The sequence below is a fragment of the Ornithorhynchus anatinus genome, chromosome 4 (genome assembly GCF_004115215.2).
Source record: "Ornithorhynchus anatinus isolate Pmale09 chromosome 4, mOrnAna1.pri.v4, whole genome shotgun sequence".
Classification (NCBI taxonomy): Eukaryota; Metazoa; Chordata; class Mammalia; order Monotremata; family Ornithorhynchidae; genus Ornithorhynchus; species Ornithorhynchus anatinus.
In genome coordinates this window covers 87,826,513-87,850,385 of record NC_041731.1, presented here as the reverse complement: position 1 = coordinate 87,850,385, position 23,873 = coordinate 87,826,513, and the positions used below count along the sequence as shown (strand labels likewise).

The 23,873-nt window shown below is 41.7% G+C and overlaps 1 protein-coding gene across 2 annotated transcripts in view; it reads left to right on the top strand.

The window, feature by feature from the left end:
• Positions 1–23,501, top strand: part of LOC100074803 (uncharacterized oxidoreductase ZK1290.5-like) — a 215,752-nt gene extending 192,251 nt beyond the window's left edge. For both annotated transcript variants that reach the window (XM_039911850.1, XM_029062884.1), the window contains one exon: positions 23,287–23,501. In XM_039911850.1, the coding sequence (XP_039767784.1) occupies positions 23,287–23,388 (102 nt within the window). In that variant the 3' untranslated portion in view covers positions 23,389–23,501. The remainder of the gene's footprint in view (positions 1–23,286) is intronic.
• Positions 23,502–23,873: the final 372 nt, after the last annotated feature.

Sequence of the window (23,873 nt, the reverse complement as noted above, 5' to 3'; positions counted from 1 at the left end):
TAAAACCTGTAGTTAGGAGTTTCTTCTTGATGCAGAGAGAAATGGACAACCACTGAAGGTCTCTAAAGATTGGGAAACTGTGCATGGAATGATTTTCTAAGAAAATGATATGGGTAATAGAGTGATTTAGGGGCTGGAGAGGGGAGAGGCGGGAGAAGGGGAGTCAGTGAGGAATCTGATGCCTTCTTTGAGGTGGGATATGCTTGGGCCAGTATGATAGTACTTTTGATAGTAAGTGCTCAAGAAATACCACTGATTGATTTTTGTTCTGCTGGCACCCAAAGCTCAACATGAACCCATGTTGATAGTAGTTTTGATTGATTCATTCATTCATTCAGTAGTATTTATTGAGCGCTTACTATGTGCAGAGCACTGTACTAAGTGCTTGGAATATAAAAATCGACAACAGATAGAGACAGTCCCTGCCCATTCTAGAGATGTGAAGGTGAAACTGACAGGATTTGGTGACTGACTGAATATGTGGGTTGAATGAAAGATGAGTTGAGGATAACGCAAGGCTGTGGGCTTGTGGAACAGGAAGGATGGTGGTGTTATCAACTGTGATGGGAAAGTCAGGGAAAGAAGAGAAGTTCTGCTTTGGACATGTTAGGTTTGAGGTGTTGTCAAGACTAGAGATATCCTGAAGGCAAAAGGACATGCAGGACTGCAGAAAAGGAGAGAATTTGGGGATGGAGAAGTATCTTTAAACATTAGCAATGCATTTAAAACAAAGGTTTGTATCTTGGATGGATATATGAAAGGCCTGTGAAATTAACAAGTACAATAGAATGTTGCATTCAGTTTGTTCAGAGCTGCGTAATTTTTGGTCATTAGTAACTCTATAGTTTAGCAGCCCCAAACAGGGATATGCTTCGGTGCATGAACACATCCTGTCGAGGTCAAAGAGGATTTTTTTTTATCTTTTGGGCAGTATTCTTAGCTATTCTACAAAATTTTTGGATTTCGACTCTCAGGGATTAATCACTACCAAAACCGTGGCATAGGATTTAATAGTCCAGCATACCGGTTTATCTCTGTTTAACTTGCAAATTATAGAATCTGGAATGACTCTTTGATCTGTATAAATTTAGCAGTTAGTTCTTTTGTAGCGTGAGCTGTTGTGGTGCATTTTGGATAGAGGAACTAGGAAATGTTCTTCCATCAGTGCAATTCTGCCTGGTAGAATGCGATGTATCTGAAGGGACAACTTTGCGCATATTCGTGATGTCAGAACCGGGTGCGAGGACAATGGAGCTTCCTGGACTGCAAGGTTGTTTGGGAACAAAGGAGAACTGACTGTACTATGAGATGACTAACAGAATTTTACCTTCTCCGTCTTTGGCTGTATCATTACAATTCCTCACATAGTTAACATCTAAACTGTGGTGTCCTTAGCTCTCTCTGTTAAAATGCTTGCCCTGAAGTTGGAAAATAGGTCTTTGGGAATCAGAAGCCCTGGAATCTAGTTCCAACTCTGCTTTCTTGGACTATGACATTAGTGGCAAAGGTCACTGACCAAAAAAAAAACCCACCCTGGGTAATTCTTGAGTTGGCCAGTCCTAGCGGGACTCCTGAAAAAAGCTGCATCATGTTGACAGAGAACTCCACACTGTCTCCCAAGGAAAGTTTCTTCTGGGTATGGTGCCATGGTATAACTTCAGCATCAAGTTGTAATCACTTTGACCATAAATGGTCCTATAAAGTCAAAAATAAGTATAAATGGAGTGACATAGCCACTGTCACTGTAATCTTCCTCTTACAGTTGAATTCGTCTGTGTAGGATCTCAGGCTTGAGGGTTCAGGATCGAGGCATGACCTAGTTCATGAGAGAATAATGGTAATAATGATGACAATAATAATCAGTCATATTTATTGAGCGATATGTGCAGAGCACTGTACTAAGTGCTTGGGAAAGTACAATACATCAAATTAGCACACCCATTCCCTGCCCATAATGAGTTTATACAATAATAATGATGATGATAATCATTCATTCATTCAATCGTATTTCTGAGCACTTACTGTGTGCAGAGCACCATACTAAGTGCTTGGGAGAGTACAACATAATAGACACATTCCCTGCCCACAAGGAGCTTACAGTCTAGAGGGGGATAAAGATATTAATATAAATAAATGTTATAGATATGTACATAAGTTCTGTGGGGCTGGGAGAGGGGATGAGTAAATGAAACAAGCCTGGGTGACATAGAGGGGAGTGGGAAAAGCGGAAAGGAGGGCTTAGTCAAGGAAGGCCTCTTGGAGGAGATGTGCCTTAATTGTTAAGTGCTTACTATGTACCAACCACTGTACTAAACGCTGGTTCATTTACAAGATAATCAGGTAACACATGGGCTCATAGTCCTAGTAGGAGGGAGAACAGGTATCGAATAGTCATTTTGTGGATGAGGGAACGGAGGCAAAGAGAACTTGACTTGCCCAATGTCACATGGCAGTTACTTGCAGGTCATCTAATTCCCAGGCCTGTACTCTTTCCACTAGGTCATGCTAATTCCATCACTATCATCTAACTCTGAACTGGCAGGCAAGTTTCTTTGTTACATCTTTTCCTTTGCTCATATTTTCTTAGTGTACCTAACGTCTAGTTTCAGGAAACAAGGAAAATAATTGAATTTTTACTCCTGTACATTGCTCTTCCTAAATACAAATAGGAGGATTTGGAGTTGATGTCCCAGAAACCATTCCTTTGAATTTTATGGTAACACATTTTTCTCTATATATTGTGAAGATGCACTTTGGAAAATGCCTTGGAAACTTTGTCTTTTATCACAAGGATATTCAGTGTGCAGGCAAAGTGGGCTGATTATTTTAAGAGTTCCTGTCTCTAGAAAGGTATGGAAAGTCTGACTGTGATTGATAGTGAATTCTGACTTCCTGAAGTAGTTTTCCCACTGCTGTTTCATTTTAGCATTATTGTGAAACAAGGCTCATTGGTTTTGATCCAGCTTCCAAGCAATTTTATATGGTGGGGTGATAGTTTGTCTTTCGAGCTGACTTTTAGTACCAAATAATTCAGCAAAAGCAGCAACACTCTTTATTTCAAAAATTGCATCTATGCTATTGGAAGGTTTTGCACGTATATAAGGTAAAATATTTCTCCAGTTTAATGTCCAAATTTTTCATGATGTCTTAAAAGAAATATATGCAATCAGTAGGAGAAAATACCAGGGGGGTGGTGAGGGTGATTTCTCCCATGGCTTATTTTTTTTAATGGTATTTGTTAGGTGCTTACTATGTGCTAGGTGCAGTTCTAAGTGCTGGGTTAGAAACAAAGTAATCAAGACACAGTGCATGTCCTATGTGGAGCTCACAGTCTTAACCCTGATTTTATAGATGAGGTAACCGGAGCACAGGGAAGTTAAGTTAAACTGCCCAAGGTCACACAGCAGTAAGTGGCAGAGTCAGGATTAGATCTGGGATCCAAGCCTCACTTTTACAGCAAAATGTAAGAGTTTGCCGGGAGGACTAAAAAGACTCCAAATGGTGGGTTTCTGATTTTGAGCTCTGAAACTCAGTCGCCACTGACCAACCCCATCCCACTGCCCTCCACTGAAATCCCTGCCCCATTTCTGTGCCAGTAGTCAAAATGAAAAGTTGATTCTTAAGATTGGAGCTATGTTTTGTATTAGTCATTTAAAAACGTAAGACCATAAGAAGTCCCGATACCTATTCAGTCTACTGTTTTGATTCTGACAATGGTAACAAAAGATGCCTGGAGGAAATGATAATGTGGGAGATGGTAGTCACGATACTGCAAAAGAAACAGCATGTCTCAGTGGAAAGATCACGGGTTTGGGAGTCCGAGGATGTGGGTTCTAATCCCGGTTCTACCACTTGTCTGCTGTGTGACTTCGGGCAAGCCACTTAATTTCTCTGTGCCTCAGTTACCTCATCTGTAAAACGGGGATTAAGTCTGTGAGCCCCACGTGGGGCAACCTGATTACCTTGTATCTACCCCTGATTACCGTATATCTGTCTGCACAACTTCTTGTGGAAGTTAATTTCATTTGTAGTTCATTCCATTTGCTCCAAAAAATTTTACTTACCATTTTCAAGCTTTAATAGATTCTTCCCAGTCCTGGCATTATGGGATTTGGTAAACAACGATCCCACTTGTGTCCTCTACACCCTTTAGGATTTTGCAAAATTAAATTCTGTTCCCTCAACCTTTGTCATTTGAAGCTGAAATACCCTGATTTCTTCAGTGTCCCCCCATTTAAGAATTGCTTCATCTGCCTCCTCATTTTAATTGCCTTTTCTATATCTTTCTCAACTCTGTTACGATCTTCCTAAAATGTGGTGAATAGAATTGGATGTGGAAGTAACACGATTTCCTATGGTGGCCCAACTCTACCTTGTGTTTTGTTGATTAAGCCCTTCTTGAAGATGCCCAGCATTTTGTTGCTGCCTTGTTTTGGTTGCTTTTGCACACTGAGCCACTGATTTGAGGAAAGTCAACAACAGTTCCTATTTCTTCCTGAGTCAGGACATGCAGCTCTGAGCCCACCAGCTTACAGTTCCAGTTTGGATGATGTTGTCTCTCTAGGTGCATTGTCTTGCACTTGCACTTTCTCACGCTGAAGTGCACCTGCCTCGCCTCTTCTGCCTAGTCTCTCGGCTTTATCCACTCTTCCTGCAGTGTCTCACCATCAGCAAGGCTTTTGCCACCTGAAATAGCTTGAATATTTCACTGTGTACTCCCTCTTCCATTTCATTATTGAAAATGTCAAATAAATTGGTCCTAGCACCAATTTTTATGAAATTCTATTCTTTATGTTTCTCCATCCTGAAATGGAAATTTATCCCTATCCTTGTTTCATCTCTTTCAGCTAGTTTTTTTTATTCTAAACTGACCCTACCCTATAATCCTATGATGACTGGGTCTTAAAAAGCATTCGACCAGTGGTATATATTGAATGTTTACTGTGTGCGGAGCACTGTCCTAAGTGCTTGGGAAAGTAAAATACAACAGAGTTGGTAGACACATTCCCTACAGTCTAAAGAGAAACATTGAAATAAATTATGGATAAATTATGGATATGTACATAAATGTTGTGGGGCTGAGGGTGGGATGAATATCAGGTGCTTAAAGATTCAAATCCAAGTGCCAGGATGACACAGAAGATGAGGGAATGGGTGAAATTAGGACTTAGTCGGGGAAGGCCTCTTGAAGAAAATGTGATTTTAATAGGGCTTTGAAGAAGGGTGGGGGGGGGAAAGTGGTGGTCTGTTGTATATGAAGAGGGAATGAGTTCCAAGCCAGAGAGAGGATGTGGGTAAGGGGTTGGCGGTGAGATAGACGAGATCGAGGTACAGTGAGTAGGTTAGTGTTAGAGGAGCAAAGTTTCCGGGCTGAGTTATAGTAGGAAATCAGGAGGAGGCAAGCTGTTTGAGGCTTTAAAGCCAATAGTAAGGAGTTACTCTTTGATGCAGAGGTGAATGGGCAACCACAGGAGATCCTTGAGGAGTGGGGAGTCATGGACTGAATGGTATTTTAGAAAAGTGATCTGTTGTGGAACTTTGGTCAAAAGCCCAAATGACTCCCTTGATCCACACTGTTAACTTCAAAGAGTAGTGCAGGCTAGTGGAAAGGATGTGAACCTGGGAATTAGAGGACCTGAGTTTTATTACTGGCTCTGCCAGTTGCCTGTTGTATAATTGTGAGCAAGTTGCTTCACTTTTCTGGACCCCAGTTTTCTCATTTGTGACTGGGGATTAAATACAAATTCTCCCCCATCCCCCAAGCTATGAGCCCCTTTTGGGACAGAGACAGTGCCTCATCCAGTTATCTTGAATTTACCCCTGTGTTTAGTTACAATGCTTGATACATAGTGTTTAACAAATACTATTATTATTATTATTATTATTGTGATATGGGTGAGACATGATTTCTCTGGAAATCATGTTAATTATCACTGTTCATAAATTTAGGTTTGCTGATCCTAAAGTACTTATAGTAGTAATACTCTACTGTTTATTGTGGGCAAAGACCTGTGCTAAGTACTGGGAAAAATATGGAGGTAAGAATTACCTGATTTTAGGATATAAAATGTAGCAGGGAGAGTAACTGGCTTTGGTTCCCAGGAACATTTCTGGAACCCTTCATATAAATGGAGTTATTCAGAGAATTAGTCAGTCATCGAATATAATAGCCACTTGTAATCATAAGCTACTCTTGCCAGGAGTTCTACAACTTACACACTGAGTTCCTTCAGATGGATACCACCTAGTCTTAGTGATTCGTTTACAACTAGCTTATCAATTTGATCTAAAATAGGAGTCAAACTCATTTGTGTGGCCGGGCCGCTTTTGCAACTATTCATTTGTACATGGATCATGCTGCAAAAACCCGGCAAATTACTAATAAATTACTCTCTTACTCTCACTGTACAACATACTCTCATGATCATGTACACGTACACATGTACACACACTCTCTCACACACCTTTCTCATTGATACACACTCATTCACACACACTCTCATTCACACATACTCTCACATATGCATGATAATCATAACAGTTGGTGTGCCAAACACAATGGTAAGCATTAGGGTAAGTACAGTACAACTGTACACATACACGCTTCCATGCACATATGCAACCCAGGAAGGACTGAAACAGAGGCAGCATACATTCTCCTTACCCTCTCCAACCCTGCCCCACCTTCCCCCGACCCCAGGACTCATTGTGTGGAAGAGAAACAGTTCCACCCCCAAGCCACCAAGGGTCCCATCAGCCCCTGCTCCAACTTGGGAAGAACTCAAAAATGGGCACCATGGGGTCTCAAATTTCAGAAAATTGGGCAGGCCCATCACTAAGGCCACAGATGAGACCTCTGTGACTGTTTCGGCCCACGCCATTGTGGTTCCTCTCAAATTTATTGTCGTTCTTGTCTTGCATGGTTTTGTTTCATCTTTCCTAATATTCCTTTTACCAGCCCTCTGCCCACCTCATTCTTCAGTATGAGCCCCCTAGGGGCCACGGACTGTGTCCATGCGCCATCTTTATACTTCTTTCCTAGTGCTTAATATAATGCTTTGCACAGAGTAGGTGCTTAATAAATACTATGCTAGTTTTACTACTTCTACTTCTACATACACTTCTTGTATATCTATACTCTCTCCTATTGCATGGCTTAGTGGAAGAAGCAAGGGCTTGGGAGTCATAAGACGTGGGTTCTAATCCCTACTCCACCACTTGTCAGCTGTTTGACTTTGGGCAAGTCATTTAACCTCTCTGCCCCTCAGTTCCCTCATCTGTAAAATGGGGATTAAGACTGTGAGCCCCACACAGGCCAACCTGATAATCTTGTATCTACGCCACTGCTTAGAACAGTGCTTGGCACATAGTAAGCATTTAACAAATACCATCATTATTATTACACACTCATTCATACACAGATATGCTTTCCCACTTTCTCTCTCGCACGCATTCTCACCTGTGCATACACACGCATGCACGCTCACACAAACATAGTCACATTTGGTCAGATGGGCTCCCCACCCCCTCATCCCCCCATCTCAGCCCTCCCCCCCCCCCCGCCACCATCCCCAGACAATCGCAGCAGGAGGAGGGGGACAAAGACACAGCTGAGGCTGCCCATCTGCAGTTACCGGAGGCTGCTTGCCTGGGGTTGTGGGCACGGGACAGAGGGGCCCCCACAACCCTCAGAGAACAGTCTCTGACAGCTGCAGTGGCAGTGACATTTACAGGCTAGTTATTGTTTTGCCTTTTCTTATCTTATTTCTTTGCTTATGTGTCTGTTGCCCATTTCTCCTCTCTCCTCTCTCTTTTAGATTATGCCTTGTTTCTATTATCCTGACATGTTTCCCCAGTACTTAGTACAGTGCTTTGCAGAAAATACAAACTTCAAAAAAAAATTACTATTATGTTGCCAATAGTAAAAGTAGTGATAATTGTGACGGAGGTTGATGAGTGCCATTTCAGCTATTCATCTGTCTCCTTCCTCATCCCTGCTACTGGTGGCTGTCCTAAGTGATCCACACGGATCTGTGTAGCCGGACATGTCTGGCCTGGGTTGTGTGTGTGACATACCTGAAGCAGCAGGGAAGCAGAAAACCACTGTGGTCTAGGGAAGCAGCATAGTCTAAGGGATAGAGCACAGGCCTGGGAGACAGAAGGATCTGGGTTCTAATACCAGCTGTGGCACGTCTGCTGTGTGATCTTGGCTAAGTCACTTCACATCTCTGTGCCTCAGTTACCTCGTCTGTAAAATGGAGATTAAGATTGTGAACCCAATGTGGTGCAGAGACTGTGTCCAACCCAATTACCTTATATCTACCTCAGTGCATAGTACAGTGCCTGACACATAGTAAGTGCTTAACAAATACCTAAATTATTATTATTATCCATGGCATTGACATACCTGAGTGGCTGTCAGCATGATTTAATCTCCTAACTTCCCCGATCAATATCTAATGAAAGAGTGAACTCTCGGGCTATATCATTTTCAATTCTTTTGAGAACAACATTTCCTCCATGATCATTCAGTAGTCTTCATGGGCCCTCGGCAGCTTCTGCTTTTGATGCTGTTGAAGAATCTTTTCTCAATAGCTTAGTCCCTTGCAAGATTTCCCCCCTTCAAAGCCCTACTGAAGGTTCACCTCCTCCAGGAGGCCTTCCCAGACAAAGCCTCTCTTTTCCTCTGCTCCCCCTCCCCTCCCCATCGCCCTGACTCACTCCCTTTGCTCTACCCCTCCCCCTGCCACAGCACTTGTGTATATATGTATATATATATTTTTAATTTGATGTATTTTTATTAATGATGTGTATATATATCTATAATTCTATTTATTTATATTGATGCTATTAATGTCTGTTTACTTGTTTTGATACCTGTCTCCCCCCTTCTAGACTGTGAGCCCATTGTGGGCAGGGATTGTCTCTATTTGTTGCTGAATTGTACTTGCCAAGCACTTAGTATAGTGCTCTGCACACAGTAAGCACTTAATAAATACGGTTGAATGAATTAATTAATGACATGTCACCTCTTGTAGTGTCTGTGTTTAAATCTCTTATCCAAACCTGGGAAATTATTTCCAGAATTTTCTTCTAGTAGCCAGCTCATTGCTAGGACTGCCTGAAGCACACAAAATGTTTTTGTGTGTATAGTCTTTCCCAGCACACATAGAAGAGGCGGCTTTTTTCTGAAGTACTTTTTCACATTGAACCTCTTCACTGAGACCTGTTTGATGTCTTTTCATTCAGGAGGTAACATCTTAATCTTACCCTGATTCTAATGGCTTCATTTTGACCAGTAGTGAAAAAGAGAAGATATCTTTTTCTGGCAATCAAATTTCTTCAGATATTTCAGCAGATGACAGGTCAATCAATCAATCAATCAATGGTATTTATTGAGCACTTACTGTGTGCTGAGCACTACATGCAGAGGAGAGTACAATACAATTGAGTTAGTAGACATGATCTCTGCCCTCAAGGAACTTACAATCTAATTTATTTTTAAATTTTCAGATAAATTAAAGATTTAAATAAATACAGATAGGGGAAGCAGCAGAGAATAAATATGTGAGCATTAAGTGCTGCAGTCCTATCAAGACTTTTCTGCAGTAGAAAAGAGAATCTTCACTTTGACCAGGGCCAAAAAGAACCCCTTTGGTGAGAGCCATACAGTATTGCATTTGCTATGCCTGTATGCTCATTGTGGACATGTCTACCAACTCTCCCACGTGCTTAATACAATACTCTGCACACTGTCAGTGCTCAAGAAATAAAAAGTGATGATATGTGAGCACTTTGTTCAGTTCTTTTTACGAGTGGCAGTAGTGGCCTTTCTTTCCTTTGAGAACCCTGATCCTCTTACCTGACTCTGCACTCTTATAATTTGCAAACTGGTGAGTCCTGGAAGGCCCTAATGCTCTTCCTGTGAGTTTCCCCTCACTCCTTAGATTACCACTACTACCTTTTTTGAGACCACTCATCGATTAAACCCCTAAATGATTCTAATAAAACCACTTCCAGGCTTTGCCCAAAGTGTATTGCAACATATAATAAAGTACAGCCTGTTAAAATCCAAGAAAAAGTACATAGAATGGCTCATATTTGCAAATCTCAACGTATATTTGTTCTTCAAGGCTACCTAGAATTGGCAATAGAATAAAACATTCATTAAAAACAGAAGCAATCATGACAGAAAAAGAAATGAGCAATTGTCCAAGAATCTATCATTTCTCCGATAATCACTTTCCTCTTCCTAGGTTGACTAATAAATAACATTTTCAGTTAATTTTGCTGTTTTGGATTTTTGCAGTTTGGCTATCTCTGTCTCTATGACACATTAGTACAGCTTTGACTGGCTTTAAGAATTCTCCATATCAACAGTTTCATGGTATGATGTCATCCTATCTGCATTAGTGTGTATTTTTTTAAATAAGAGCTGTAATCTTTTTGCTGTATTTAGCAAAATGGATCCAAATGAAAGATTGACACTCTGATCATTTTTATTAATAATAATAATGGAATGTGTTAAGTGCTTACCATGTGTCAAGCACTGTTCTAAGCCACAGGTTAGATATAAGGTAATAAGGTTGCCCCACATGGGGCTCAGTCTTAATCCCCCTTTTCAGATGAGGTACCTGAGGCACAGAGAAGTTAAGTGGCTTGCCCAAGTCCACAAAGTAGACAAGTGGCAGAGCAGGGATTGGTACCCTCGTCCTCTGACTCCCAAGACTGTGCTCTTTCCACTGAGCCATGAGGCTGCTTTTTATATCTTCTTTTTTTCTCCTCTAGTGAAGCTTGTCTCCTCTTAGAATATACAAGTCAGGCAGCAGTGGGAGGAGTTGGAAGGAGAGGTCACTTAATTTCCAAGAATCAAGAGGTTGTGTCTATTAGAAAGTCTGGGGAAGACATAATTGAGAACCAGACATAAGGACAAGGCAAAGAACCATTGCAGGAGAGAGGATTGACAGAGCATAGACTCATACAATGAAATGCATAACTAAGGAAGATAGTAGTGATATTTTTCAAGCGCTTACTCTGTGCCAAGCACTGTACTAAGCACTGGGTTAGATACAAAAGTAACAGGACAGACACAGTCCCTGTCCCACAGGAAACTTATGATCTAAAAGGGGAGAACAAGAATTAAATCCCTAATTTGCCAATTAGGAAACTGAAGCAAAGAAATGTTAAGGGATGTACTCATGATTTCAAAACATTGAAGGGTGCCTAAATGGATTCGAGGAACAAAGTGGAAAGGTCATGGCAGCTGGAAAAATAGATTCTTGGGATGCTCTTAAAATAATGGTATTTTTTAGTTACTAACTGTGTGCCAAACATTATACTAACTGGAGTAGATACAACACACTGGAGTAGGTACAACACAGACTCAAAGACCATCCCTACCCTACAGTTTAAGAGGGCAGGAGAACAAGCATTTAATGTCCATTTTAGAGGTGTGGAAACTGAGTCACGAAGAAGTTAACTGACTTGCCCAGGGTCAAACTGCAGGCAAGTAACAAGGCTATGATTAGGACCCAGGTCTCCTGACGCTCAAGCTTATGCTCTTTCCGCTAGATCATACTGCTTCTCTTCGCTAAAGAAACATTCTTAGATGTGGAACCAGCCAGGGAAGCAGTGTTACCTAGTGGATAGAGCATGTGCCTGGGAGTCAGAAGAACCCGGATTCTAATCTTGCCTCGGACACTTGTCTGCTCTGTGACCATGGACATGTCACTTTATTTCTCTGTTCCTCAGTTCCCTCATCTGTAAAATGGGGAGCAAGACTGTTTGCCCCATGTGGGTCATGGGTTGTGCCCAACCTGATTAGCTTGTATCTACCCCATAGCTTAGTACAGTGCCAGACACATAGTAAATGCTTAACAAATACCCCAAAAAAACCCCAAAACGCAAACACACACACACACACGCAAACAAAACCTCATTATTTTTGCACTTGGAGGAAATCTTGTGAAATGCTTCCCCACTTTAACCCAAACTAACCTGATGAGTTGTTTGAAGTCTTGTACCTCCATTTCAGGTCTGTATTTGGGCAGCTGCCCCTTTCTTCTCCCCCCAAGTTGTGCCCCCAAGCGCACATTCAGGCAGAGCACTGACATACGTATCATTCAGCTAAAAAGATAACTTCCCATTTAAGATACTTGCCAGCAACTTAGAACCTCACTCATCACTTCGGCGGATTAGGTATAAACATATCACACTTGTCTTTCATTGTGACAACTCCCTGAGTCTTTGGAGTGTTTCTACAGCTGGTGGTCTCTCTACCCCTCCTTTTGCTTGGTGCAGTCTTTAGGCTGACATATATTAAACCAGCAGAGAAATGAGGCATAGAAAACCTCTGAAACCAATGCAAGTGGACATAATAGAAATTAAGCTAATATTTCTCTGAGCAAGCTGCTGTCTATTTTGCCTGAAATTCATTTGAGCAGAACAGTAAAAGTGCAGTATGTACTGAAAGAATGTTGAATAAGCAGTTAGCTGCATCAGGGGAACATGCATATGGAGGAATCAGTGCATGTCCAGGGTTATTGTGAGATCATGATTAGAGGTCCATGTGTCTGAAAGTCCCTAAAAATGTATCAAAAGCTGATCAGAACACATTTTAGAGCTGCTTGACTTGTGAGTGATGGAGAGTTGGAAACACTACCTTGTGAGAAGCAGCATGGCTTAGTGGAAAGAGCCCGGGCTTGGGAGTCAGAGGTCATGGGTTCTAAGTGGACTCTGCCACTTGTCAGCTGTGTGACCTTGGGCAAGTCACTTAATTTCTCTGTACCATAGTTACCTCATCTGTAAAATGGAGATTAAAACTGTGAGCCCTATGTGGGACAAGCTGATTACCTTGTATCTACCTCAGCGCTTAGAACAGTGCTTGGCAATAGTAAGCACTTAACAAATACCAACATTATTATTATTATTTCTTTCTTGGACACAATTTTGTCTTGATCTCCAGAGCTTAATGGTAAAATGAAAGGTATATTTCCAACCTTCTCCAAAAGCCTCTGCCAGCAGCGGCCCCCCAACTAGATTGTAAACTTCTCTTAGACAGGGATCATGCCTACCCACTTCACTGTATTGTACTTTCCCAAGTGCTTAGTACAGTGCTCTTTATATGATAAGGGCTCATCAATTGCACTGATGGATTGGTTCTTCATGAGCCCATCCAGAAGAAGTCCAGGAACTTCTACTATGTGCCACAGGAGGTGCTTATTATGTCATGATGATGATATATTCCTTGTAGAGACCTCTGCGAAGAACAGTATTGGATAATTAATTATATAAGAACAGGCACAAATGCAAGGTACTAGTGGGGAAACACCCCTACACCCACCCACTCACAATCCCTTAGTTTCCCACCTGGAGTCTCCTGTGCTTGCCCTCCACTCCTTTGGGCTACACTGCTGCTATCTGCCTATTTGCTGAGGGTCATTCACCCAGCCAGGGCTCTTTACTGGACCTCTGCCAAGGGCAGCAAGGATAGAAATGGATACAGTGTCAGGGAGTGTCAGCACCCAGATTGGCACAGTGGGTTACTGGGAAAATCCCAGAGTGCCAGTGCTCAGAAAAACCACCGTGGGCTACTTCAGCTACACCAACCTCTTAGAGGCTTGGGCAATTTCCCTTTTCTCTTTTGTGTCACTGTCACCTGCTCTGAGCCAAGAAGCCAAATTCTGAGCCAAATTCCTCCACTCTCCCTCCTACCCCTTCAAGTGTACTTATGGGAATGTCCCAATCAGAACATTAGAGACAGCTTGGTTGGGGAAGCATCAAGTGGCCACATACTGTAAGCTCATTGTGGACAGGGAATGTGTCTGTTTACTGTTATATTGTACTCTCCCAAGCATTTAGTACTGTGCTCTGCACACAGTAAATGCTCCATAAATACAATTGAATGAATAATACAATTGAATGCTCCTATCATGCTCTTCATTGCCACTGCTTCCACTTTGACTGTCATTTCCTCTGAGGCTTAAGCCTCTCCCAAGCTGAGGTGGCAATGGCAAAGAAACTGGCTGTGACAGCAGCAAGAGCCTGGTAGTGGGGGGAGAAAAGTTGTAATAATAATTATGGTATTTTTTAAGCACTTACTATATGCCAAGCACTGTTATAAGTGCTGGGGTAGATACAAGATTATCAAGTTGTCCCAAGTGGGACTCACAGTCTTAATTCCCTTTTACAGATGAGGTAACTGAAACACAGAGAAGTTAAGTGGCTTGCCCAAGGTCACACAGCAGAGAAGTGACAGAGCCAGGATTAGAATCCATGTCCTCTGACTCCCAAGCCCGGGCTCTTTCCACTAAGCCACGCTGCTTCTTTAATGCATTGTCCACAGATTCTCCTTGCCGGCAGCCTTGGGTTGCTAGTTTTTCTGCTACAAGCACCACTGCCACAGTCAAAAGTAGGCCTTTTAGGAACCCAGTCTAATGGGTCTAATTTGACTAACGGTTGAGCGAGCGGTGGTCCAAAGTGGTGACTTACCCACAGAAACTGGAGCATAGGATCATGTTAGAATGGTAACACATGAAAGATTGAAGCCCTGAAGGGCTGACTGGATGGGAGCCGGGAATGCATTCAAAGTGAATGAAAGCTGACCCGTACTGTCTTCCTGGCAGGTGTGCCATGCTGTGCAGATTTACACGCTGTGCCATCTTTAACCATAAGCCATTGTTTCCTTTAGGAAGTATTAACACCCTCTGCATCAGACGAATGGAATCCTGTTGTGGAATGATAGCTACAAATAGTGACTGTGTTCCTGCTGAAGTTTCCATCCTCTTGCAAAAGTTTTATCATATTTTGTACTAGCAATCAACAGTATTTATTGAGTTCTTACTGTGTGCAGAGCCCTTTACTTGGTAAAGTGTGATTTACTAGACTTGATAGACGTGATCTCTGCCCACCAAGAACTTAGGGTCTAGAGACCATTTTCATTTAAATGATGTAAAACATATGTATCTAAAATTCAACCTGTAATATTTGGTTCTACAATCAGATTTTTATGTTTTTAAAAGGATAAAAAATGTATTTCTTCCAACTTTTAGTGCCTTCTCTAACACGGTGTATTTAAGTGTCCTGGAATTGGATATCCTCATGTCTTTCGGAATTGTCCCACATCTTCAAAGTGTTAACTGAGTTGTTAGGTTTCTATTCATTCAAACTGTGTGCGTCAGTTGGATTACCTAACCAGGATATGAGTAGTAGGGCCTGTTTTTTTCAATTCTAGAGACTTTAATGTACTAATTTTGGTTGTCAAGCAAGGAGTCACAAGAGTTAAACGCACGCCAATTGTGAACCAGCTCCTCCCAGAGTTTCCTCTAAGTGTTGTGCCCATGATAAAACAGAGCTGGCAATCTCAGTAGGGTTTTCTGGAAATTATCACACTGGAACAGAATTACCAATTGCCGTTTGACCAAGGTACTGAAATACCTCAGCCCTAGCCTCTCTTTTTCTCAGACGATCTTATGGCCATGTTATATCTTTTTCTTTCATGTCAAGACTGGGAAAATCACCTCCCTGTGTATTTGTATCATCTTCCTGTGCTTCACAACTGGGGGACTAAAGAAATAAGGTCCTTGAAAGAAACTGATATAGTGACCTTACTATGCTGTGCTGATATGCTGCCTTCTGAGCCCACTTCTTGTTTCCAAGGGCGCTAATTTGAAGGATAGATAAAACAGAATTTGGATTGTAAAGAATCTTCCTAGTTGTTTACAAGGCAGTCGGATTTTTTTTAAATGGTATTTTTTAAGCAATTATGCTTCATTTTGCAGATGAGGTAACTGAGGCACAGAGAAGTAATGTACCCACGGTCACCCAGCAGACAAGTGGTGGAGCCAGGATTAGAAGCCAGGTCCTTCTGACTCTCAGGCCTGTGATCTATCCACTAGGCCATGCTGCTTCCCCTAATGCAAAAGCTAGTTTGAAACAATAAGCAAGGAAAGCAGACACAGTAAACAAAATGTGGAAGGGCGAGGCTTGCACTAATGCTAGACCATCAACTTCCTGTCTCTCTTTAAAGAGTGTTTTTTAAAGACTCCAAGTCAGTCTGGGGCTGCAGACTTTCATGTGGCTTAAAAAACATTTGCTCAGAAATATCAATCGTATATCAATCAATTGATCAATCAATGGTATTTATTGAGCACTGACAGAGTGTGGAAAAGCAGCATGGCCTAGTGGATAGAACCCTGGCCTGGGAGTCAGAAGGACCTGGCTTCTAATCCTGGCTCTGCAGCTTGTCTGCTGTGAGACCTCGGGCAAGTCACTTCACTTCTCTGTGCCTCAGTTACCTCATCGGTAAAATGGGGATTGAGACTGTGAGCCCCATATGGGACAGGGACTGTGTCCAACTTGATTTGCTTATATCCATTCCAGTGCTTAGTACAGTGCTTGGCACAAAGTAAGCACTTCATAAGTACTATTATTAATATTGTGTGTAGATCAATGTACTAGGTGTTTGGGAGAATGCAATGCAACAGAGTTGGTACACATTTACTTTGCCCACAAGGAGCTTACAGTCTAGAGGGAGAGACAGACATTAATCTAAATTAAGAAATTGCAGGTATGTACATGTACTGTGGGGCTGAGGGTGAGGTGAATATCAAGTGCTAAAAGGGTACAGATCCAGGTACAGAATCGTCACAGAAGGGAGATAGAGAGAGTAGGGGAAAAGAGGGCTTAAATGGGGAAGGTCTTTTGGAGGAGTTGTGGAATTAATAAGGCTTTCAAGTGGGGAGAGTGATGGTCTGCCGTATATGAAGGAGGAGAGAGTTCCAGACCAGAGGGAGAATGTGGGCAAGGTGTCAGTGGCGATATAGATGAGAATGAGGTATAGTGAGAAATCTGACTTTAGAAGAGACAAGTGTGCAGATTGGAATGTAGTAGGAAATCACCAAGAAAGGTAGGATTGAACAATTTAAGGCTGATGGTGAGGAGTTTCTGTTGGATGTGGAGGTAGATGGGCAGCTACTGGAGGTTCTTGAGGAGTGAAGAGTCTGGATTGAGTGCTTTTTTTAAGAATAGTAATCCAGGCAGCAGAGTGAAGTAAGGACTGGGATAGGGAGAGACAGGAGGCGGGAAAGACAGTGAGCTGTATTCCAATTCCTCAAGAACCTCTAGTGGCTGTCAATCCACCTCGCTTCAGACTGAAACTCTTTACCGTCAACTTTAATGCACTCAATCAGGTTGCCCTCTTCTGCCTTACTTTACTGGCCCGTTACAGCCCAGCCCACACATTTTGTTTTTTGAGCGCCAGCCTGCTCACCATGCTCCAATCTCACTGTTGTCCCCTTTCCCATCTCCTCTCTCTGGCCTGGAACTCCTTTCCCTTCCACATATGCCAGACCAACACTCTCCCCACTTTCAAAGCCTTATTAAGGTCACATCTCCTCCAAGAGTCCTTCTCTGATTAAACTCTCTTTTTTCCCGCTTTCTTACCCTTTGGATATTGGTGTTTGTCCCAGGATCTTCCCCTCAGCTCTTATGTACATATCTGTAATGTATTTATTTATATTAGTGTCTGTCTCGCCCTCTAGATTGTGCTTGTTGCGCAGGGAATGTACCTACCACCTCTGTTGTACTCTCCCAAGTGCTTAGAATAGTGTTCTGTGCACATTAAGCGCTCAATAAATACCAGTGATTGATTGATTGATTGATCATTGCTGTAGTCAAGGCAGAATATGATAAGTATTTAGGTCAGAATAATGGTGATATAATAATAATAATGGTATTTGTTAAGCGCTTACTATGTGCCAAGCACTGTTTTAAGCACTGGGGTAGATGCAAGGTAATCAGGTTGTCCCATGTGGGGCTCACAGTCTTCATCCCCATTTAACACATGAGGTAACTGAGGCACAGAGAAGTTGAGTGACTTGCCCAAGGTCACACAGCTGACAAGTGGCAGCGTCAGGATTAGACCCCGTGACCTCTGTCTCCCACACCAGAGCTTTTTTCACTATATAATTATGTTTGGATGGAGAGGAAAGAGCAGATTTTAGCAATGTTGTGAAGGCAGAATCAACAGGATTTGGTGACAGATTGAATATGTGGTTTGAATGGGAGAATAAGCCCTCCCTTTCCTCTTCTCCCACTCCCTTCTGCATGGTCCTGACTTGCTCCATTTATTCTTCTCACCTGCCATACCCACAGCAGTTATGTATATATCTGTAATTTATGTATTTGTATTGATGTCTGTCTCTCCCGCTCTAGACTATAAGCTTGTTGTGGGCAGGGAGTGTGTCTGTTTAGTGTTGTATTGTACTCTCCCAAATGCTTAATACAGTGCTCTACACACAGTAAGCCTCAATAAATATGATTGAATGAATGAGTGAATGAGGATAATCCCAAAGTTATGGATTTGTAATATTGGGGTGATAGTGGTGGTGTCTACAGTGATGGGAAAGATATGGGGAAGACAGAGTTTGGTTAGAAAGATGTGGAGTTTTGTTTTGGACATGTTTAGCTTGATAATCAGTGTAGTCTAGTGGAAAGAGCATGGGTCTAGATGTCAAAGGACCTGAGTTCTAGTACTGGCTTCACCACTTGTCTGCTGTATGACCTTGGGCAGGTCACGTAACTTCTCTGTGCCTCAGTTATCTCATAGGTAAAATGGGAATTAAGACTGTGAACCCCACATAGGACACGGGCTCTGTCCAACCTGATTAGCTTAGAGCATGGCAAATAATAACCAATTAATTATATTTTTTTAAAAAAGATGTGAGTGGAACATCCAAATAGAGAGATCCTAAAAGCAGGAAGTGTGAGACTGTAGAGAAGGAGAGGTAGATTTGGGAATCATCTTGTAGAGATGATAGTTGAAACCATGAGAATGAATGAATTTTCTAAGCTAGGTGAGAGTAGATGAAGAGTTGAAAGGGACCAGAACTGAGCCTTGTGGAGCTCCCAGTGTTAGAGGCTGGGAGGTAGAGGAGTTGCTTGTGAAAGAGATTCAGAAGGAGCATCCAAAGCGATAGGTTCAGAACCTGTAGAGGACAGTATCAGTGAAGCCAAGGTGGAATAATATTTTCAGGAGGAAAGAGTGGTCCACAGTGTCGAAGGCAGCTGAAGAAAGCGTCTCGGAGTATTAGGACGGAGTAGAAGTCATCTGATTTGACAAGAAGGTCGTGTTAGAGAGGGCAGTTTTCGTGGAATGAAGGGTGTGGAAGACAGATTGGAGGTGGTTAAAGAGAGACTTCTTGGAAGAAAGGAAGTGGAACCAGCAGGTGTAGACAACTCACTCAAATCGAAGAGGAATGGCAGGAGAGAGATGGGGCAATAACTGGAGAGAACTGTGCTATCAACAGAGGTTTATTTTAGGATAGATATACATGAGCATGTTTGAAAGTAGTGCAGAAGAAGCCATTATTGAACCCCATGCCTGAATCCTTCCATATCCTTCTGGACTCTCAAGCCGTATGTACTCCTGCTTATAAAGTCATCATTATCATCAAATAAAATTTCCTGCAAGTCTCTCTTTCCTCTCCAATCATTTCTCCTTATCTATACCACCTTTTCCATCATTCCTACCATCTTGTCCCACATAAGATTGAGGCAAATTAATTAATTTATATCCTTCCTCAGCATTAATTTGAACAGTCATTGTTTGGGAGTGCTTCTTTAAATGTATTTTTCTGCATCCCCCTTTAGAGTGAAAGCTTTTTGTTGACAGAGAATGCGTCACTTTCTAATTCCGTGGTTCCCAAGAGCTTGGTAGAGTGCACTGCATGAAGGGAGTGCTTAATAAATACTATTACTATTACTCTTATTACTACTAGGGATGACAAAGTGTAGATTAGAATAGACCATTGGTAATGATGATAATAGTGTTGGTACTTGTTAAGCACTTACTATGTGCCAAGCACTTTTCTAAGCGCTAGAGTAGAAACAAGATAGGTTGGACCCAGTCCCTGTCCCATACAGGGCTCACGCTCTTACTCCCCATTTTACAGATAAAGGAACTGAGGCCCAGAGAAGTGAATTGAATTGCCAAGGCCACACAGCAGACATGTGGCAGAGCTGAGATTGGAAGCCATGACCTTCTGGCTCCCAGGCCCGTGCTCTGTCCACTAAGCCACTACCCCAGCACCCGACACAAAATAAGTGCTTATTAAGTTCCATCATTCATTAGATACGCATTAGGAGTAACACGAACTTGATTTTAATCATGCATTCAAACTCACTTGCCATGAGGAAAATATTTAACCCAGATCTTTCTATTCTATAAAACTGTTTTCTGAGATTTCCCAAGTACAGAGTACATGAGTACTTTCCTGGACTGCCATGATAGTAGTGGTAATAGTATTTACTGAGTGTTTGCTTTGTGCAAGGCACTGCCCTAAGCACTGAGAAAAAAGTACACAGATAAGTTATAGACATGGACCCTGGCCCCCAAGAGGCTCACAATTTAAGAATAAATCGTGGAGGGGATTAGCCACATACACATACCGAAAAGTGAACAAAAATATAAAAGAAAAGGATGATGATAAATACGAAAGGAGGGGCAGGATTTCAGGCTCCTTATGGCTCAGGACAACAGTCACCAAAGTCACAGCCGCTGTTATGGAGGTGACCACCTCAACATTTGAAAAAAGTTGAAAAGGCCACCTGCTGCTACTTTTTGGTCCTTCGTGGGCTGGATGAAGGGATGATGGGAGTAGTACCAGGGGAACAGGGTGGGGCAGACTCTTCCCCACATGGTTGGGTGCCAGAAGGGTGTATAGTTGTGGGGGGATATAAGAGAACTAAAACTTGTCATTAATCACCTCTTTGGCTTGCAACCTGGTGGTTTACACCTCACTTTGAGTTTGAATCAAGTTTCATATTCCTTTCTGCATCACTCAGCTGTCTTTTGAACTGTAAGATGATGTCACTGTGCCATTGACAGGGAGTTTTGTGGCTTTAAATGACCTGTGGGGAATGAACAGTCTTTATAGAACCAGGGACACCCAAAGACTACCTCTGCTGTGCTGCTATGCTTGATGTCCACAGTGTCTGGTTGTATTTTGGGCTTTCCTCCTAGTTCCACAATTTTCTCAGATATTCAGCTGGATAAGAGCCAGTCATGGTCTTCCAGTATTCAGCCATTGCGGCGCTTGGTCTGAGACTGAGTTTCATAGTATCCTCTAATTTAATCTTTGACTCTAATCAATACCAGGATAAAATCTAGAATAAGGAAAGAGCAGATGACCCGAGGAACCAGAATATAAATTCCATTTTGTTTGTAAACCCATTTACACACCCCAGAACACCTGTTCAATCTGGAAATATGAAGGCAGGTAGAGGTGACCCGTTTTTAAGATTTTCTTTTTAATACAGTTAACAGTACCTTCTGATATAATCCTACTTGCTGCTGGCAGCACACCAGCCCTGATAAAACAACTTCCCCTCCTTTATTCCTGCCATAAGAAATAATCACATTTTTTCATCATAATTTCTTCAGTTTTCAATGAGTACCTACTTTGAGGGGAGGGGAGCATTGTAGTAGGTGGTTGGAAACAGCTGTATGGGTGGTTGAGAAGCAGTGTGGTTTAGTGAATAGAGCAGGGGCTTGGGAGTCAGAAGGATTTGGGTTCTAATCACAATTCCACCATGTCTGCTGTGTGACCTTGTGCAAGTCACTTCACTTATCTGTGCCTAATTTACCTCATCTGTGAAATGGGGATTAAGACTGTGAGTCCCGTATGGGATACAGACTGTGTCCTACCTGATTAGCTTGTATCTAAGCCATTGCTTAGTGCAGTGCAGTGTGGCTCAATGGAAAGAGCCTGGGCTTGGGAGTCAGAGGTCATGGGTTTGAATCCCGGCTCTGCCACTTGTCAGCTGTGTGACTGTGGGCAAGTCACTTAACTTCTCTGTGCCTCAGTTACCTCATCTGTAAAATAGGGATTAAGAGTGTGAACCTCATGTGGGACAACCTGATTACCCTATAAACCTACCCCAGCACTTAGAACAGTGCTCTGTACATAGTAAGCGTTTAACAAATACCAACATTATTACATAGCACTTACCAAATACCATTAAAAAAAACCCCAATAGATTTAAAGTCATTGTTTTTGCCCTAGAAATGGTTGTTATTATCATGATTATTATTATGGCATTTATTGAACACTTACTATCCGCCAAGAACTGTCATAATCCAAAGAGGGATAACAACCACATAGAACTTTAGGAGGAAGTCACAAGCAGTTATACATTATGAACAATAATCAATACAAAATTAAGATCAAGGAATCCAAAATATCTACAGGAAGATAACAGTATTTGTCCCGATTTCAGTGTCCTCATAGTTCCAAGAAATTGACCTCGGTTAGGAATGGCCACAGCCTTTCCAAAGTTCTGAAGATAAATATCAATGACAAAAGTTGGCAATTTAATTTATTCATTAGCTGATTAATTGATACACACATGCCCGTGAGTATTAAGGGCAGCTGCTGGAATGACATTACCAGGGAGTTGAGGATTAGTCTGGTAATGTCTCCTGGAGGAGGTGGCTTCATAGACGTTGTTGAAGGTCAGGAAATGTGTAAAGAGTTGGCTAGCCAATTGATTTTCATATAATTTTAGAGCCTTAAATGCAGTGATCTAATCATAATTGATTCTCAGTCATAGAAATAATGTTACTCTGAATCACATGGAAATATACATTGTTAAATTTTCAAGAGATGAGTGAAAAATGGGACTGAATTTTCTTAATATAATGAAATGAACATTAAGCAATTCTAGCATGATGGTTACTGAAATATTATTAATCTCTGAAATTATTATTAATATTTTCTTTCACTTGCTAGTGGCACCTGTGTTTGGTTCCTGCTTGGAATAGGCTGGATTTAATGTCTATCAATGTTCCTTCTACCCTTGTGATTCTATGATTTGATTTTGTCCATTTAAATGTTACCTTTCCCCATATGCCATTTATTAGACATTATGAACAATAATCAGTGCAAAGTAAAGATCAGGGAAGCAGAGATATCAATGGGAAAATAACAGTATTTGGAGGCACCTGATTTCAGACTCCTCACAGTTGTGGAAAACTTCATTCAGGATACTTTTAGGGGTATCTTTTCAGAAGCCATCATATTTATTGAGCACTTACTGTGTGCGTAGTACTGTGTACTAAGTGCTTGGGAGAGTACAATGTAACAATAAAAGAGACACATTCCCTCCCCACAACGAGCTTGCAGTCTAGTCACATCACCCTTTCAGATACCACCCAGTCAACCATCCATTTTTATGTGGCAATTTAGGAGAAGTAGAATGACCTTTATTTCTGTTTTCCCACCCCAGGTCTTTGGTTTTCATTTAAAGAAAGAAGACATGGCGTTTTTGAACTCGATGAATGTCAACAAAAAGCTGATCCATCTTACCTACCCTCTGTGGAAAGGATGATGTAAAACTGGGATCGTCAACAAAGAATGGTTGCATTCTTCAGATAACTTTCTTGATATGCTCTAAAAAGGACTGGTATTGCTTCCATTAAACATAGTCTATACAAAAGGTCACAAGTATGGTTTCATTCATCCCCTCTTAAACTTATATGGCATGTTATTTTTCTATAGTCATTTCTTCATTCTTTTCCAATTATTTCTGGAAAATTGATTCCATCTGTGTTAGGTAAGTTCCCATGCCCACAGTATTGGACTATCTTTTATGACTTACAGGATTCACTCCTTACTCTGCCGGCAGAAGAATGGCTAGATTTCTTTTCCTCAGACCTCCTAAAACCTAGCTTTGGCCTGTGGACTAGGAAGATAGCTGGAGACTGAAAGCTTTAGTAGTTCTTGCTTATTTTTCAGTGTAGAGTATTTGCAAAACCCCAAAAAGAACTTAATGAACTATCAAATTCCATTTGCTCTTGCTTTTAATAATTCTTT